The 19,779-nt window shown below is 35.7% G+C and overlaps 1 protein-coding gene across 1 annotated transcript; it reads left to right on the plus strand.

Annotated features, from left to right (window-relative positions):
- Nucleotides 1-77: 77 nt before the first annotated feature.
- Nucleotides 78-15,778, plus strand: LOC124161026 (zinc finger protein ZXDC-like). Its single transcript, XM_046537168.1, has 7 exons — nucleotides 78-733; nucleotides 828-1,048; nucleotides 1,181-1,331; nucleotides 1,496-1,627; nucleotides 5,961-6,231; nucleotides 6,648-6,753; nucleotides 8,129-15,778. Exons 1-7 carry the CDS (start codon nucleotides 504-506, stop codon nucleotides 9,262-9,264), a joined length of 2,247 nt encoding a protein of 748 aa, XP_046393124.1. The 5' UTR covers nucleotides 78-503; the 3' UTR covers nucleotides 9,265-15,778.
- The last annotated feature ends 4,001 nt before the right edge of the window (nucleotides 15,779-19,779 follow it).

Genomic DNA, 19,779 nt, shown 5'->3' on the forward strand with positions numbered 1-19,779 from the left:
GTTGTGACGGCGACATGAGAATCAAAAACACAAGAGCAACGAAAAAGGAAATGTTATCTTCGTACAGGGTTCCATGGATTTAAGATTTTGTGCTTCGTTTCTTTTTAAATTTGGGACCTCTTAATTCGGACATAAATGCGTTCGCCAGTTTAATAAGCAAATTATCGCCCCGGTTTCACGTCATTTATTACTGTGTAGTAATATGGTCGACAGTATATTAGAGTGAAATCTTTATCTCTGACGTAACGACCTCTGTGCTGATTGCCATTGTAGAATCGCGCTTAGTAATTCTGTTGATATATTCTTCGGTGTCCGTAACTCTTGTAGTTGGTTTTCCTTTGATCTCTGTGCCAAGTGATTTGACGTGTTATGAATCACGTGATGAAAAGAATTATTCGTAGTAATAATTCGAAGTGTATACTAATTGAAATGTGATCAAGATCGAAACTCAGTCTATCAGCCTAAAAAGGCGATACGGTTGACAGAAAATATCTTAGTGAGAAATGGCGGCTTGGTCTTCTCAAGATAACTTCTTGAAGCTCGACGCTGAAACAAGCGGATCTTTAGCTGTTGTGACCCCCGATCTTCAAGATTACATTGATGACAGCCTTGATCCCTCAAACTTCGGAAGGGTCTTTGAGCAAATCCCCGTGTTCTCTGTTGTTCCTGAACAGAGCCAGTCTTGCTCCGATGATTTCAGTCGCGTTAACAAAAGCCAGGACGAGAATGCCGGGTAAGCGGTAAAAATGTTGTGGTTAAAGTTTGGCTCCTTACATGTATTGTTCTTAGTTCATAAAAATTAATACTGCCCCATTCCTCTACAACAGGTATATACACCATACCATCACCTCCGATGAGATATACTTCAGCATTCATCCTGGTAACTCGCAAATGCCAGAAAATCCATCTCATGCCACCTTAACAATAGAAACCCATGATCCTAAAACCAATACAAAAGAAATAAAAAGGTACAGATGTGAATATGACAACTGTCCCCGAAGCTATAGTACTGTTGGTAACCTAAGAACCCACATGAAAACGCACAAAGGTAGGTTGACTCTTCTACAGTGTATTCATTTTATATAGGTGCCATATTTTTATTTTTAGAACACCATTCTGTATAGTGGTTATGAACTCCCTTCGCCTTGAAGAAAAATCTTAGAACATTCTGTTTCTGCAGGAGAGTATCGTTTCAAATGTGCCGAACCAGGTTGCGGCAAAGCATTTCTTACTTCCTACAGCTTGAAGATACATATTCGTGTTCACACCAAAGTTAAGCCTTTTGAATGCGATTATACTGGCTGTGAAAAGGCTTTTAACACTCTGTACAGGTTAGTAGTCTAATTCAACTTATGATTAAATGGCCGTGTGTGTTCTGAAGTCCATTCTTAGCTGAAATCCATGTTTTCAAAAAATTACTTCCTCTTTTGATAGTTTTTTTAATCAATAAAACGTTTACATATACGTATATGATTTGCGATCTTTCTATATTTAGGCTGAAAGCTCATTTGAGGCTCCACAGTGGGAATACTTTTAACTGCGGTGAATATGGCTGTTTGAAATTTTTTACTACCCTTAGTGATTTGAAGAAACATGTGAGGACTCACACTAAGGAGAAACCTTTTAGGTGAGTGTGCAATGCAGTTTTATTATCTCGTTCCCTTTTCATGAAAATTGGTGGTCATTGTTATTGTAGAGGATGAATTGGTAAATTTTTAATGGTGTATCATCATATACAAAGTGAGGTGAGGGCTAGTTATAGTAGATATAATCCTGTATAACTGGAAATTGCTTGGATAATTGGTGAGGTATTGTAGGTTGGGCTTTTGGAACTCCTGGAAGATTGGTGTGAGTGCAATTAATTGGTGGAACTGCACAGTGCTAGGCTAAAACAACAATCTTTTCACCATTTTTATGGTTTTGTGTATGATCGCCATCAGTTTTGGTGAAACAACACTCCATCGGATGAAAGGTGAAGCTATGGGGGTCCTATCGTTGTCTCTCAGTAAAGGCCTGGTTACACGATACATTAACACGTATGGGTTAATGTCTAAATGTATGAACTCGAGAATGAATGCCAAAATGCCACCACCCAAATTGTGCGAATGCTTGCACAGAAAATAGAACCTGTTCTAATTTGGTTCATGCATTCCTACATGTTCCGTTCCGGTCCACAAAAATCATTCATGCTAACATACAATAGCTCGTACGTGTTAATGTATCGTGTAACCAGGCCTTAAGAGTAGGCAAATGCCAATGCAGAATATCTCTTCACCCTTCCTTCATGGAACAAATGAACTCAGCTCTGTCGCTGCCTCCAAATTTCATACAATACCATACACCCAGTCCCCACCCTGTATTGTATTTGAAGATATTTACTTAGTAGAGGCACTCCGATTGGCTGCTGGCGTCCAATCCTGTAAACCGGTTCTTGACTCAGTGTGTGCCGGGTGAAACCTTTGAAAGTGACGGTCAGAAAGAATCACCAAAAGCAAACGCAATGCGACTTTAAAAAATACTAATAAACGAAGTCCGGCTTATTATTATTAATTTTAATATTTTTATCACCAGAAAATAATTTATAATTTATCCAGCTAAACGGGTAAAATTCAGTAAAGACAGCTTGTCACTCATATTATCATCATTTGAAGTGAGCTAAGCCTAGTTCTAAACTGACTGCCAAAGCCATTCAAAAATTGGTTGCAGCATGTAGTGTAATTACAGTTATTAAATGAAAACTTACTCATTTCCAAATCCTATGAAGTCCTAAAACAGATGTTGTTCATAATACCAAAATGGACTTCCAATGAATTCTTTCACACTAAAAATACATGGAATATTTTCATTTCTTTCACATTTTCGTCTGAATATTCATTTTCACCGGAATATCATTGTTTATGAACATTCAGCACTGATTCGAATTCCACCCCTTGATGGTCGGAAGTTAGGGTTTTGGGGGGAAAACCCATACGACAGAAATTCTACCATGGCACTCGTAGTACCACCACCAAAATGACCTCTTTTAAGAAGCGGCCTTGTTCCATAGTTGCATGAAGCTCCACCACTTCAAATGCTGGGAAAAACTCATTACCTCATTACCAGGTAATGTATTTCTGAGTGCCATGGGAAAAATCTCTTGAGATATTCACGAATGACCGTGAAAAGAAGGCTACCGGGCACTCTGCCAAGGTGGCTTACTCATTTCCAAATCCTATGAAGTCCTAAAACAGATGTTGTTCATAATACCAAAATGGACTTCCAATGAATTCTTTCACACTAAAAATACATGGAATATTTTCGTTTCTTTCTCATTTTCGTATGAATATTCATTTTCACCAGAATATCATTGTTTATAAACATTCAGCACTGATTGGGGGGAAAACCCATACGACAGAAATTCTATGAAAATAATCCATACTGACCTTTGTTTTCGGAAACCAGTCCGCATTGGAGCGTTATTTTTTATTCAATAGATTTTTGCATTTCTACAAAATTTTTAAATGAGCTTTCAGGCACTTCAAAAGATCAGCATTGCAGCTGTCAGTCCATCGAAACCTTCAGAGCAAATCTCGTCTTCAGTGGTACTTTGCTATTCTTTTGTGTTACCTTGCCTAAGGAATTTTCTCCATAGCGAAGGGAACGTGTTATTAGCATTTACTAATACATCTGCAAGGCAACTCACCCAGGTACTCAGAGAAACAATCCTGTCATAGATCGTGAAAACTGTTTTTAGATGAAGTGCCGAGTAGCGACTATTATAAAATCCTTGGAATCCATTTATATCAGATTGTTGAGGTTATTATTACCTTGGTGACAAATAAGTGATAATGACTGAAAACTACTGCAACGACTGTTAGAAAATATCTGCTAGAACCTGCCTGGTATATTAACCCTTTCGCGCCGAATGCCACACCTGTGCGGCATGAATTTTCCTACCCTAACCAACGAGTGTAGGTTCGAAAAAAGTGACCGTGGCGGACACAATAGACCCACGGACGCGGTCGGCCCTCGTGGTCTGGCTTAGTGCAAGCCCAGTCCCTTCTTCGGCCGCTCAGGTCGACCCTTTCCTATCCTCTCTACCCGGTCAACTACTGTTATTTGCAGTGTGTTTTCCAAAAAAAATTTGTTGCTTACTTTTGAAATCCAATGCTATAAATGAATTCATCTTTTTTTGCTGACCACATGGAAATTTCAAATGAAATTCTAACGTTAATATCAACGGAGTTATAGAACAACTATTAAATATACTAAATCCGTCTATATCAGCATTAGAACTTCGTTTAAAATTTCTGCACGCTCAGAAAAAAAAACAATTCATTTTGAATGTAAAAAAATCGATGCGAACAACGAATATTTGCATATATTTTGCATTAATATTTTAGCCAGTTGACCGCGGACTCGTGTTTGGAAGGGGCTTTTAATCCTTCTAAGGTCTGTGGCAAAGGCCGAGGAAAGGGATCGGCGCCCCACTGAGTTGGGTCCAAAAATGGTTAGGGAGGGAACCACTGCCTTCTGTCGACACAAAAAAGCTTCGTACAGGGGAGTAAAGAAAACTTTCAAGACACTCATATTGAGGAAGAATTTCCCTCAACGAAGGTCCGGCGCGAAAGGGTTAATTTTCTGCAGCCTACCCAGTGCATAATAGGGTAGTTTCCTTCATCAAAGAAATCGAAAGGCATTGATTGCGATTCGTTACCCACCATTAGTGTATTCATAATACACAAATTATTTGGTTTTTGAAATACCGGTTTAGACAAATGGCAAGGGTCAAATTTTATCCTCATTTGAAAAAGGCCAGATTGGTGCCCATGCGTTTCCACTCCACGTGACGTCACAGGGACCTAGTTTCTACACGAGAGGATAGGAGTTATACATCGTCTGAGGTTACCAATGCATGCATGAGGCACAGAGCTCAGGGAAGCATGTCTTAATAATCACATGTTAAAAAAATTGGCTAAGGTCGGAAAGTTTTCTTCGTTTGATAAGGTATTAATAAACCTTTTTTAAGCCAAGCGCTACCAGCCAGCAAGGTACTCAGCTACCCGCTAGCATCCTGCATCCTATCAGCGCTCAGAGCCTCGATCAAGGTCACCTCACAAGGCGGGAGGGGGAACCAGAAATGCGTCGCACGGACTTTTTCCCTTCATTCCTACTTACGCGTCGCGTTTTCGCGCGCTTGAAATTTTTCACTTTTCATTTAATCGCGAAAAATAGATATCGTCATTTAAAAATCTAAAAGCGTGAAATACATACTCCAGGAGTATTAATCTTTCGATTTAGGCAAGAAAAAAATAATAGGAAACCACCCTATTAGTTTTCTTGGATTCGAAAATGTTTTATGATGAGTATGTAACATCTAATGGAAAATCTTATCAAACCTTTACACTTGTGGTTGCTCTCTCCAATTTGAATATATGTAAGACTAATCTTGTATTTTGTCCATGATAAAAAGAAGAACACAATGGTAATTTCCACACTTTTAATATGTCACAACTCAGCAACCGACCATGGTTTCAACACACAAGTGTCATTTTCGAGGTGAATTAAATTAAAAAGAAGATCTTTGTGCTTTCACATTAATATTTATTCACGACCATGGTTTCAACGTTAGACGTTATCATCAGTCTAACGTTGAAACCATGGTCGTGAATAATCGTTATCATCAGTCTAACGTTGAAACCATGGTCGTGAATAAATATTAATGTGAAAGCACAAAGTTCTTCTTTTTAATTTAATTATGAATCGCTTTCACCAAGTTATGCCTCAAACAATCAATTTTCAAGGTGAAAAATCCAGTACTCCAGTACAGTTGAAACCATGGTCGGTTGCTGAGTTGTGACATATTAAAGGTGTGGAAATTACCATTGTGTTCTTCTTTTTATCATGGATATAAAGAACTTCCACAAAATTGAGCCTGATACGATTTTATACGCTGTATTTTGTCATTGAATAACCTTCAGGTGCGTGGAGGCTGGTTGTGGGAAAGCATTTACAGCCAGTCATCACTTGAAAACTCACCGACGAACCCATACTGGAGAAAAGCCGTACCCTTGTCATGTGTCCGACTGCTCAGCTGCCTTTTCCACTCCGTATTCCCTCAAAGCTCACACAGCCAGAAGGCATCCTCCGACTGATGGTGAAGAGCATAGTTCATCTAATGCGGGTGTGAGTGAAGCAGATCACCTAGAAGAAACTCAAGATACCACTTGTGAAGATGACGAGGATTCTGGGGTAAGCTGAAGCTCTAGCTATATTATATTTTGCTTGACTTACGTGTGGTCATCCAGGTAATGAGAATGAAGAAGAGTGGTAATTTACATCCACTTCTATCCTTAGCCTTTGAATTTTTCGGATCCTTAAAATCAGTGATTATTGGTAAGGGGAGGCTTGATTGCAATGTCAACAGTAAAGAACAAGAAAAAGTTTAAAATCAAGGCACCCAATGTCCTTCTCATCTAAAATCTTTCTTTCATTGTTGTGATATCTGACTTTGTATAATATGTGGCATAATTTGCTTGTTAATTCCTGTAAAAAAATATAATGGTTGTGAAACTATGGTTGTTGTCACTAGTTAAAGATTGGTATTTGAAATTTGAATTTTTGATGGTGAAATCTAATTGTGCAATGCTCTATTTTATATTTTTCAGAGGTCTAATTTTGCTGTTTTCGGAGATTCGTCATGTATTTCGAAATCTGTTTGTGATGCTCCTGATTCATCATTGGACACTAATTTACCTTCCGATAATACCCAAGGTGAAACTTGCATTTTTTTTTTTCTATTTATTGAAGTTTTATGTATTTCTATTCCTTAAAGGAATATGTGTACACGATTATTATTAGTTATTAGATTTATTTTCCTGTTATCTGTATTTCTTTTTCAATCAATTCTATTGATATGAAATGAACCACACAATTGAGGGTGGGCTGTTTTGTTCTTTTTGATGTACAGGTTATTTTGATCCTGTTCAGTTAAAGCAACAGTCCAAAAGACCTAATGTTAACAAACATTGAAGTTTTCACAAATGCCAATGAGCTTTGTGTTGTGTTACATCAATGCCATTGTTTTTCATAGATAAGTGTTTCTACCAATAATGAATTTTTTAGCGTCGTGGGCTACTTTTTTTCTTAAATTAAATCATTAGGTCAGATCATACAGTCTGTATTAACCTCATTGTCATGACTGAAGAAAGCAACTTTGGTTGCCCATTGAATGAAATGCTTTCAGGTCTTACTCGAGGTAAGTTGCTCCATTGCCAGGGCTCCTAGATTGTGGTAAATAAAATTGTCACAAAGCTGTATAAAAAAGGGCCAAAAATCTGGATAAAAATTTGGCATGAAGATCAATTTTGCATTAAAGGTGTTAAATAAATCATTAAGTTAAACCTTTTCCTCAAGCAAAATGAAGTTTTTCATTATCCAAATGCACCTCCAATGGCAGAGAAGTCTGTAGAAGTGGAAGTAAGATGTGTGGGTCATATTTTGGCAGTGCGGGGTTGTACCTCGAGGGATAGATCTGATTGTGGTGGGCCATATTTCATAAATGTGAAGACGTATGTCAAAACAGTCACAAATTCAGTCCTCAAGGTCATGTTTTTCATAGATATGGTTATTTTTCAGTCCCATAAAACTCAATATTGGGTCCTTATTGCTGAGGGCCACCATGGTTCCCAAACCAAATTTTAGCCTGAGAATACATGAACTTTGCTGTGATCATTTGAAGATCGGGAAAGTATCATTCGCTTAATTATTTAACCTGAAGGTTGGTTTGGATTGGTAAGGTCCGAGCTCTCCTGGACTGAGCTACGGGCAAGTTAATATCACACATTCAGTCTTGGGAGTAAGTTCCTTTCTCTGGCAAACCTAGTGTATTCCTGATGACAGCTAATTAGTTGCTGGTGGAAGCATTGCCTGTAATGGAGCAACTCATCTGGTGGATCACAGGAGATCACTTCATTCAATTGACATGTCAGTTAAGCACCAGATGATTCTTTTGGTTTCCCAGTTTAAATGTGCATGACTTGTATTTTAGCGTGACACTGGTTCAGGTTCAAGACTGGATGGATTTTCATTCAGAGTTATTTTTGGTCCATGTTATTCATTTTGTATCTTCCTTCTCTCCATTTTTCAGCATATGCCATAATTCCTTTGACTCAGCGCAACATTTCAGCTATGTCATCTATGGATGATGATATGCTGGTGGAAGGTTACCTGACCACTGGTGCAACTGGAGGGAGTGGCCTATTGCCCCTTGGGAGTCTTTTGCGGCATAGTCAGCGATCCCAGGAATCGAGGCCCTCTCTTTTAAATGATAAAGGAGATGAAGGTGAACAGTCAGACCCATCTCTCTCTGCAGAGCTTCCGGGCATCAAAAGTTCAGGTGAATCAGATAAGATGGTGGATGCAGCGCTACCTACCAATACAGTAGCTCAAGCATCAAATGTTCCTAGGCTAAGTTTAGAGTCATTATTAGAGGAAAGCTCTCCAGTTTTACCATCAGAAACTCTGAAAGGAAAAGAGCAAAGCTATGGTAATTCTGACATCATTAACGTTTCTTCTCATGAGTCGGAAGGCTACTTCTCACAGGTGACAGCCAAAACTAGTGAAAATTTTCAGGGCTGCTCTGGAGGAGGCACTCTTTTGGGCAAAAGATGGGCTCTTGGTCCTTGCGAAGTAGAAGCACAAGAGATGAAAGCGAAAAGATTCAGCCATGAGAAACAAACATCAGAAAGCCATGAGAAACAAACATCAGATCCCAAGATTTGCCCATCAAAAAATGATTATGAGAGTAGTTCTGTTTCCATTGGCTCATCTTATGAGGCTGGTGAATCCTCTTCTGTGAATGAGCATTCATCCCCCGGGAGCTCTAGTTTTGGCTGCGAGTGCAAAGTATCCCCCGATCATAGATCATCCTGTAATGTTAAAGCTAATGATCCTTGTTGTGTTGTTGTTTGCTTGAGGACTTTAGAGAAAGACTTGATGGAATCAAACTGTGGTGAAAATATCCCATTGCTTGAGTCACCAACTGATTGTTCAACGACTATTTTGAATTTCAAGGAAAATAATATTATTGGAGAGAATACAAGTAGTGAGTTGATCAAATCTTCTTTGCTCAATGATGAGCGTATTTATCTCATCAAGCAAACCAAAGAGACAGAACTGCAGCAACCTGTCCAGTTGTTTGAATTAATATCTATGGTTGATACCCCACAAGATTCATCATCACCATCATGTCTATCTAAGTCATCGTATATGTGTGATAGGTGACTGTGAGACCTTTTATTTAAATGCAAATTTATGTCAATTCTGAAGTATACAGGGACTGGAAATAATCACTATTAGAGCTGTCCACTTGTTATCTCTGGCGTATTCCTGTCCCATTCTGTACATTATGAACATAAAATGTTTTATATAAGTTCCTGGAAATAATCTGTGGCTTTTAGCATTGAAAGCTCATAGTATAGCTCTGTGACTGAATGGAAAACTATGAAGTTACGTATATGTAAACTGGAAGGACTTAAGTACTGACACAAAACATTTACAATGAGTATGACATACCAGTGTAGAAATATTTTCTTGAGTAGAAATAACTTCTAAGCTGAATTTTTTAGAAGTTTTCCCATTTTGTACGAGTATAATTATTGATATTGTTCTATGCTAACTAAGTTCCCATGGCAAAGCAAAAGATTGCTGGTCTAAACATGCATGCATAGAACTTTCTTTTTTATCATAACCAGAAATAGGTGGTGTGCACTTATTTTCTTGCCAGCCTTCTTTGTATGATTTGCTCAGAAGTTAAGTCTTGCTCATATAAATTAACCAAGTATCTTTCTTTTATTTAATATTTCGCTAATGAAACATGTTACATGTTGAAGGTCAGTCCACAAGAATCTGTAGTTACTGTGGTTCATCCCTTAAAGGCATGAATGTTTGTCTGGTAAAATAATTGACTGAAAGTAAATTTTCAAGGTTTTACATCTATTAATTGGCAATTATGCATCAATGGTTGTCATCAGGGCTGATTGTTTTAAATCACCTAATTTTTGTTTGTATTTATTACATGTATTTAAGAATTAGGCGATTTGAATCCAAATTAGAATTTGTAACATAAATTACTTTTGTGTTAGGCCAAAATGAGGAGAATATGGATCATGTATTCCCTGTAAAGACATTGCTTATACTAATTCACTATGTATTCCTTACCTTCTTGTCAAGACTTGGTAATTCTATAGAATGCCACTCAAAAATTATATTGTTGAGAGTATGAGAATTGCTCTAAAAATTTGGTCTTTCAACTGGAAAAGTTATGTCAAAAATATTTATCAATTCCTTCTTCATTTTTAGATTGTAATTTAGAGCTAATTTCATATTTTGTGGCAAAGTTATCCTCAGTGAACCAGTAACAATTGCATTACGTGTAGTGGGGGTAGTATATGTACGTAAATTAGTGGCTAGGGGATTCAACAGAACTAGTAGGCTAGTTGATTGATGTGATCACTATATAAATTGCAGAAGGTAAGTTGCATTTGAATTTCTTACAGCTAATTCAATCGTTAACTATCTATCAGGATAAAACCATGACCTTATTTAAGTATGTATGGAATAATCAAATGTCTCATAAGTAATTTTTTTACTGAATTAGGAATTCAAGGATATTAAAATAAAAAACAATTGGTTGAAGTAAATAAATTGAATGCAAACAAAAATAATTTTAAAGATCATGAATTTCATCAACCCTGGTTTTTATACTTAAATTTACCATCTATTTGCTAATGAGATCCACCTTTTAAAAATTTTACACAAGCTTGTTACCTACAAAACTCGACCTTGAAGTGATGAACCTTAGTGCCTTGAATTCTATTCCTGGGTTTAGTTATAATTTTTGGTAACCTCTTCCGAAAAATGCATGTTATTTGCTTACATTTTCAACTATTTTTTTGTATACACCCATCATCCTGATATTGCTAGCTGTGTATTTTTTTTATAATTAGTTCAATGTGCTTTGTTGTATATCACTCGAGCATTATTTATTTTGATCTAGGTTGTGTTTGCTTATTCAATCCCATTAGGTATTTTACTGGGTAACTTTTGCGATTGTTGGTGCTTCTTTGTTTTTTTATGATCTTCGATCTAAATGTTTAGCCAGAGAAATGCGTTCACCTCAAGGCTTGTTTAGAAAATCCTGAGTTCATTATGAAATTAATTTTATGGTACAACAAGGCTATTCAATCTATTCGGTGTTTCCATTTCTGTAATTAGATTTCTTTCATTTGTTGTTTTTGGGTTGATTGTAGTGTATCTTCAGTTTACCATGTACATGTCATTTAACGTCTATTTAAGTGTCCCGGTAACAGAATTGAGCAAGCAAAGCATAAATTTCAGATGCACTCTATGGAAAGAACAAATATGTTTTATGTAGTTGTCGCACCTACCTTTTTTATAAAATTTCCAAACTTTCTTACCTTGAGCACCTGCTTATCTTTGACCTTGAAATTGACCTTTGGTGTACAAGCCACATGCAACTTTTGTTAGATATTTAATTCCTGGCATAGTCAACTTCATTTAAAACCACAATATTAGTGAGTCACTCACAGCAATAAGTGTCAGTATTACTTCCAAATAGTGAGTTGATTTCAAAGTTATTGTTATAGTATTAAGAAGAGTCACATTGTCTGTTCCCATACTGGGTTTTCAAAAATGTGCATCACATTTTTCTTTGAATAATTTAAGGGTGTATATTCTGTGGGCTGCAGGTAAAGGTACTCCTTGCATTGTGCCAAGTTCACTGCTATTTTTGCACCCGATCTCAATGCCGTCATCTTTTACCTGAGTATTAAAATAGGAATGGTTTGGATAATGCTGATTTTGATGTGCTAAACCTACACTATTGTTGGTATAGTAATTGTCATTAATTGAGGATGGTAATCACAATTGTGTATAGTCTTTGATTAAGATAAGGAATAACCTCGAATTCAAAGACTTATGTATCAAATAAAGAATTATTCATTAATTTTTAAAGGGGGATGAAAATAGCTGATGTTTAGGGAATGTCTAGGTTTCTAATAGCTCTTGGAGGTCCTTCTTCATGCCATTTGTCAAGTCTGAACTGAGTGATTGTGATTCAAACACACTCAAGTATGATTACTTGGAAAAATATTAGTAGTGGTAGTAGTGACTCTATGTTATATATTTATGTTTTAAGTTTTGGATTGCCTCATTTACTGCTACATTAGGTTTTTGAACTTAATTTACTATTATAATTTTTTATTAAATGCAGTGGTTGATAATTGATGCCATAAATTGTTAAAATGTTGAGCCTGTTTATGATTATGAATATTGATTTACCTAGCCAATACTGTTAGATAGATTTACTTCAATCCACTCATGTCTTTTATACATTATGAAATGATTTTGGTGGAATGATATTTCCATGTTGTAAGTTCAGACCTTAAATTTCATGATGAACATGATTGGCAAGCAGACATAAGGGGTGATCAGTACATTACATAATATCTGCTTTATCGTTCTGTTTAGTTTCAATTTTCAAACAAAGTTGCTGAATATTTTCATTTTATGGCTGAAGTCTTTTATCACTAGTTACACGTAATTTTTGGGAGTAGTGCATTATAATTAAGGGATGTGCTTGCCAAAGCAGTTGGTACTTCACTGCAAGTGCCATTATCATCTAGTTTATTTTGCAGTGCTTTAACTTCTGGGTTTTAGTTCAATGTTTGTTTCTTATTGGAACATGGACTTATTAAATATATTGTTGTGTGATAGTATTTATAATTTGAATAATATTTCCTCTGCATCAGTTCCCCAAAGTGTGTGTTCACTAGATTGAAATTCTTTCGTGGTTCTTAAAGTTCTCAATACAACTGTTACCCACAAGTTGACTATGTGCAAAGTTATACCATTATTTATTAATTAAACATTATCTTCAATTGCTTGTACATTTCTGAAAGACAATTAATTTGATGGTGTAGTAGGATAAGTGACTCTTTACTTCTTTATGTTTATATCTGGTTTAGTCTGTAATTGTAGTTAATGAATTGCAAGTTGCACCAGGGATCTCTCCCTAACTTTGCTGTTTTTCTTAACTTCTACTCAACTTTGACTGTGATTATTCCTGTATTACCATGTCTCAATTTTTATTCGGGGTACATTTTTTTCACTTAAGACTGCATTGACTTAACAACTCCTTAGCTTGCCATATTATTTGGAGCATGGGATTTGAGTAGATTTATATTGATCTTGGTTTTTCCTATCCCAATATTTCTGTAGCCTCTTTTATGCCAATGTTATTTTATGGGAAAAGCTTTCCTTTGCACAGAACTTAGTACTTTTTCTTACTACCCCTCTCAAAAAACTTTTGTAAAGCAAGTTTTTATGCATGTATTCCTTTATCTCATTTTATAAGTCAGCTCAGAAGAGTGTCTTAACATTTTCCTTGGCCCATACAACCTTTTCTTCTTATCAAATGAGTATCCGTCAAGGTTCATGCCTGTGGATATCTTTTTGCTAGCTAAATGTTTAGTTTTTTAGCATAATTTTTTGACAATGATAAATATACATAATGCCTTCATATTTGTTCTGCAATTGTTTAAAAGTTCAAGTAAAATGTTGAAAATAATATTGTGTTCAATTCTAGAAAATGTCATTTAAATTTTTTTTCTAATATATATTTTGAGTGAAAGTATAACTATGTACTACTGATTTTTTATCATTACTGCAAAACATAAGAAAGTACTTCGGAAACTAAATTTACTCAATATTCTCTGGGTAGTTTTTTTTTTTAGTTTTTCCACTTGATAAATATATGTTCATAGAAAAATGCTGGAGATGTGGCTGGTAATATCAATGAAAGGTCTGAAGACCCTTGTTTTGGGTCATGATGAAATTAAGAGTTTTCCTTACCTTATTGTTTAGACTTTAAAGTGGCCATTATTATCTAAGCCCTACGTTGTAGTTTCTGGATACCTTCATTTGCAGGAGTAAAAGTTTTGCAGTGGTTATAGATGGACTTCATAGCACATATGTAAATTTGTCATTACTCAGCATTATTGGTATTGACTGAGCCTCTAAATAGTGTGGTGGTGTCTTTGAAAATTGAAGAACTTTTCTGAAATCCTATTTTAGTGGAAACCCGACTATATGAGTTCAAGTGATTTTGTTTAGTTTAGCATTTATTGAAGAATAATGTCATTTTTGAGTTTTGCCTACAAATTAGGTAAACATTTTTACTACGTACCTTGAATTACCTTATTGAAATCTGAATCAAAGGAGTGCGTGGTATTAGCTACATGAATATTATTTTTCCGTGGTTATTAGCATGAAGGAAGTTGGTTACATTGCAAAATGTGTTTCAAAAACATGACGTGCAAGGGTCTTTTTTTATCTGAAATAATTGGAATTATGTACTTGAAAATGTAGTCAAATTTCTTATCTTCGGGGAATTTTTTTGGGTGAATGGGCTTAAAATATATAATGTGTTGCATTATTCTTGCTTAACAATTAACCAAGTGCCATCATTGAAAAAGCACCCTCACTGGTGTTGTCTTCCATTAGAGGATAAGAACTTTAAACTGTAAGGATACTGTTGTTACTACGTGTATTTTGCAATGGAAGGCGTTTTAAACTATTTTTATAGAGTCAAGACTTATCAGTATGTTAGCTTATAGACTACCACTCTTTGTTGTATTGCTATGGTGTAATGGGACTAACTCTACGGTAAAAATATCTTCATTTTTCTCTGTCATGGATAATTCATTTTACTCTCATAAGTCTTAATGGATTTAATGTGGGATGGAAGCTTTATTTTACTGGTTATGACGTGGGGAATGGGTTCGTTTCTGTCTTTGATTACCTGTGAGTATGGACAGGTCCAAATGTGCAATTGATTTACAGCATATTCATGTTGATTGAAATATGTTTACTTTAAATGGAGTGGTATCTTAGAATCACTTGTCTTTTTATCATTCTTTTTTCTCCTCCATCCAAAACTCATTTTAATTATTTTAATAAATTTTGATCTTCAAGCTACTGTCATATTTATATCTTTTCATTTCATCAAGCTTCATTACTCGATCTTATGGAATTATTATTGTGAAATATGTTCCTTGAATCCTAGTGTGCTTTGCCTATGGTTTTAATTTTGCTTCAAATTTCTTTCTGGGTTATGTCATAGTGATTTTTTTGTTTAACTCATATGTGCCTTAATATGATAACCATGCTGTGAAATGGAATGTGATTTCCATCATATTCAAATGCTTTCAAACATTCTATGATATATTAATTGTTGATAGTTATGTGAAATGCATTCAAGTGCTTACAACCTAGTCATTTTATTTTAGTTGTTGAATGCTATTCAATAGAGATTTCTCTAAAATTTATATTATGTGGGAAATATAAATACATGAAGACATTCTGCTTTTTATCTCTGCTCGATTTCATACTGAAGTGGTAAAAATTTTAATTGGTGCTTCGTAATGAGTGAAGATTGAACTGATGGATCATAAATCAAGAAATCTTATATCTTTGCATTTAAATGGGAGACATAAGCATGAGCTCTTCATGTGATGGAATGTAATCCTAAATTTGTTGTTACTGTTTATATTTTGCCATATAATTGTATGTACATATTTTGTTGTAAATAATGCTGTCATTCGGCCCCTAATAACATTGGAATATTTCACTGTATCAGCTGGCTTTGTGTTGTCAAAGATGTCTCTTGGCTGAACCAGTTAAATTTCTTTTGAAAATAAAATAAGTGACTTTTGTTCTTAATTTTTTTATTTCACAGCCATTCTTTATGTACAAATGTGATATTTTTACTCTTTTTAGCAAAACTTCATCCTAAAAAATATTTATATTTTTAGAAATTTTGTATAGACTATATTCTAATACTACATAATACCAATGTTTAACTATGCGTACATGTGTTTACTATGGTACCTATGCATCAGATGTGACTTAGACAAAATCCATTTCGTGGTACACTTATGTGTTCATTGGTTTGAGCGAAAAAAAACCATAAACTCCTACATTATTGTTATCATCGCTTTTCATTTTATTTTTATATTTATTCATAATATGTTATTTGCAAAATAAATTACACTATCTTTATCACATGTAATTTTTCGGATGTGACATTGAAGTTTAGGTACGTATTACAATGGTAAAATGGCATTTTGGCGACGAAATTGAAGTTTAATTGGTAATAGGTTACTGAGAAAATCGAATTACAATAACAGATCAAACTTGAATTAGGCACATGAAATATATATAGGTATTTGTCTTATAAAATTAGCTTCGAAAAATGAATAAGATGTGTAGTCTGGAGGCTTGCAGTTCCTATCATTCAAAACTAGTTTTTGAGTTTCAAGACAATGGAGACAATTTGAGTTTTAAGAAAATTTTATTCTTGTTGCTATATTAAATTATGGCTATTTGCAGAAATTTGCTAAACTAATTCCTGGCTTTCTTCTCTAGAATTTTATAGGTTAGCTATAATTTATGAATGACAGTCTTTCCAGGATATTTCCTGCTGGATAACAATATCTGTGTTTGTAATTAACAAAATTTATTTAAATTATGTAATTCTTCCCTCAGTCTCATCCGCTAAATTTGTTTTTCCATCTCACTTCTGCCTCAGCAGACTCACCATCCCTTCAGACTACAAATAGGCAAATCCCTCCTCACTTGCATTTATTAGCCCTTGGACTAATATACCCCTCCAATGTGTATGTCCCAGGCAAAGTTATCCTTTGTAGGCAGTTTTATTTTCTGTGAGTTTTGCCTTTTTTGAGCTGTAGTGAATGTGACGCAATTATCAACACTACTAATGGAACAAAGACTGATTACAGGTGTATATACTGGTGTATAATATTTTTATTGACTGCTTAGGTAGACTAAACCATTTTGCTTAATTTATGATCGAATTCAATATCAGCAAATGCTAATCACAAATTTAATAGTGAAAATTAAATATTTTTGTGATATTGGATATAGAGTACTATCATTATCATCCATAGCATTCTTTACAGTAACAAACTTGAAGAACTCCTGTTGAGACTGGAGTTGAGAACATAATCTCAGAGACTACAAATAATTAAATTGAAAAATTATGGTTATTATTACAGCTTATTTATGCTAAGAATAAGCTATTTTCAACTTGTGTGCTGTTCTCCTGCAGCTGCTGATCAAAAAGACATATAAACTAGGAAAATAATATTAAAATTGGAAAACTCTGTGAGGGATACACAGTTAGGACCAATTTCTATGCTACTCACTGGATATTATTGCAGTTAAAATATTTAAATTTTTTTCTCTCTTTCTACTTGATCAAGCGGAATAGTCGATGCCTTCCCACATCGTAGTACTAGTAGGGTGGGAAGGAGAATATGTACATGTGTGAAAAGATAAACTGGTGGGAGAATTGAGTGGAGAGTTGCATCAAACAAATCAGGATTGTTGACCTGTGGTGATGACAAGCTTTCACATTTATAGAAACTCCAGCCATAGTGGAATCTGAAATTATGACTTGGATAGTTTATTCAGGGTGAAAAAAATGTAGGGAAATGGCAAAGGAGGCCACCCAAGAGACAAACAGGAACAGCATTAAGGGTATAGAGACGGGAATAGTGCTGGATAAAGGGATATTTAGAAATGCAGAAGAGTGCATGGTTAAATTATTTTTTAAGAGTGTAAAGCAAAGTCAAGTGAAGAGGAGGTGCTTTACAGTTCTGAAACATGGATACTGAGGAAGGGGGATGACAGCAGGCTGGTGGAGACATTTGAGGTGTGTGAAATGGGAGGGAAATAGAGATCAAATTTATTGCTTCAATCCGATAGTTGGTTGGACAGGTGAGGGTACAGCATGGCCTCCTTCAATATTAAAGGTGACCATGGTACAGCTCATCCCAGATTAACCCACAAGCATCTATGTACTGGTTTACATGTTCTGGGCAGTAGCGGATACTGAAAAAATTAAAGGGGGGTCGGAAAAGATATCTTGAGCTGCCTATACTTTCATTGCAATGAAAAATATTCGAGTCACATGGAGAGTTCAAGAAATTTTTCTTTAAAATGATTATACACATGTACTAGAGAATGTCATCAAACAAAATAAAATAGTTACAATTGTGGATCTGCAATGTGGGGGGGCCCAGCAAAGGGGGGGGGGGTGTGCCCCCATATGTATCCTCCATTAGTTCTGGGCACTTTGTTACCCTGGATCATCTTGATCAAGAATTTTTGTTGAGGGTGCCCTAAGGCTTCACTCGGGATTTGAACCCAGCCCTATTTGATCAGAAGTCAAGTTCTTCCGTGGCTCTGCCATATAGGCTATCATTGGTTCTATCCATAAGTTTTTCTAACTAATGGCTGATTACAGAATCAGAAACAATGATTATGCATGAGGTTGAGATTCTACACTCTAAGTTTATACATTTTTTAAATCCATTTCATGTAAAGGAGATAGTAATTAACTTAAGTAGCCTATGCAAATCAATAGATGCAGATTATAAGGTTTTTGTTTTGGGGCCGTTTCATGATTTGCCACTGCAACTTGACGGTATACAAATACCTCTCGGTGTAAAGCATCTGAGATGTAATATATGTAGACAGGTTCCATTTAGATATCAATTTTTTTTTAAATTGATCTCAAAACTGGTGAAATAAAAACTTTCATTAGAGAGAAAGATTAAAGACTTATCATATCGGAAGATGCTATCATTTAAATTTTCCCAAAATTATGAGGGAGGAGAGAAGGCGATCGCCCCTATAATCCACCATCATCACTGGTCAACAATCCTAGGATTGGTTTGACGCAGCTCTCCACTCAGTTCTCCTATCAGCTAATCTTTTCACACCTACGTAATTCATCTCTTTCACATCTCTCTTTACTTGTTCCATATATTTTGTCCGAGGTCTTCCTTTTCCATTCTTGCCTTCCACTTGCCCTTCGATGATTGTCTTCATCAGGCCATCATGTCTCAAGATGTGGCCTATAAGGTTGTTCCGTCTTCTTATTAAGGTTTTCATGAGGCTTCTCTTCTCTCCTACCCTTCTTAGGACTTCCTCGTTACTAACTCGGTCAATCCATTTGATTTTCATCATTCTTCTGTAGCACCACATTTCAAAGGCATCTATCCTTGCTTTCTCTGCTGCGGTCATTGTCCATGCCTCACTTCCGTATAGGAGCATACTCCAGATGTAGGTTCTTATGAATTGTTTCTTTACTTCCATATTTAAGTTTCCCGCTGTAAGCAGGTCTCTCTTTTGGTGGAATGCTCTCTTCGCCTGGGCTATTCTGCTGATAATTTCTTTCTTGCTTCTCCTGTCACTATAGTTATCTTGCTTCCCAAATAACAGAATTCATCCACCTCTTTCAGTTTTTGCCTCCCTATTTTAATGTTGGTCTTGACTTCTTCTTTTCTGCTGCATACTAAGATCTTGGTTTTCTTCGTGCTTATTTTCAGTTGATATCTACTCATTACCCTACCCATATTAGCCAGAATATTTTTCAAATCCTTCTCTGTTTCTGCTATAACGGCTATGTCATCGGCAAATCTTAGCATGCTAATTTTTTCTCCATGGATATTCACTCCCAATTCCTTTTCTTTGATTTCATTAATGGCTTTCTCAATGTAAACGTTGAAAATTACGGGTGACAATGTACAGCCTTGTCGCACTCCTTTCTTAATTCTTACTTCTTCACAGCTGGGCCCTGCGATTTTATCACGACTACTTGGTTTTTGTATAAACTGTGGATGATTCTTC

This window comes from Ischnura elegans, chromosome 6 (assembly GCF_921293095.1).
Source record: "Ischnura elegans chromosome 6, ioIscEleg1.1, whole genome shotgun sequence".
NCBI classification, from domain to species: Eukaryota; Metazoa; Arthropoda; class Insecta; order Odonata; family Coenagrionidae; genus Ischnura; species Ischnura elegans.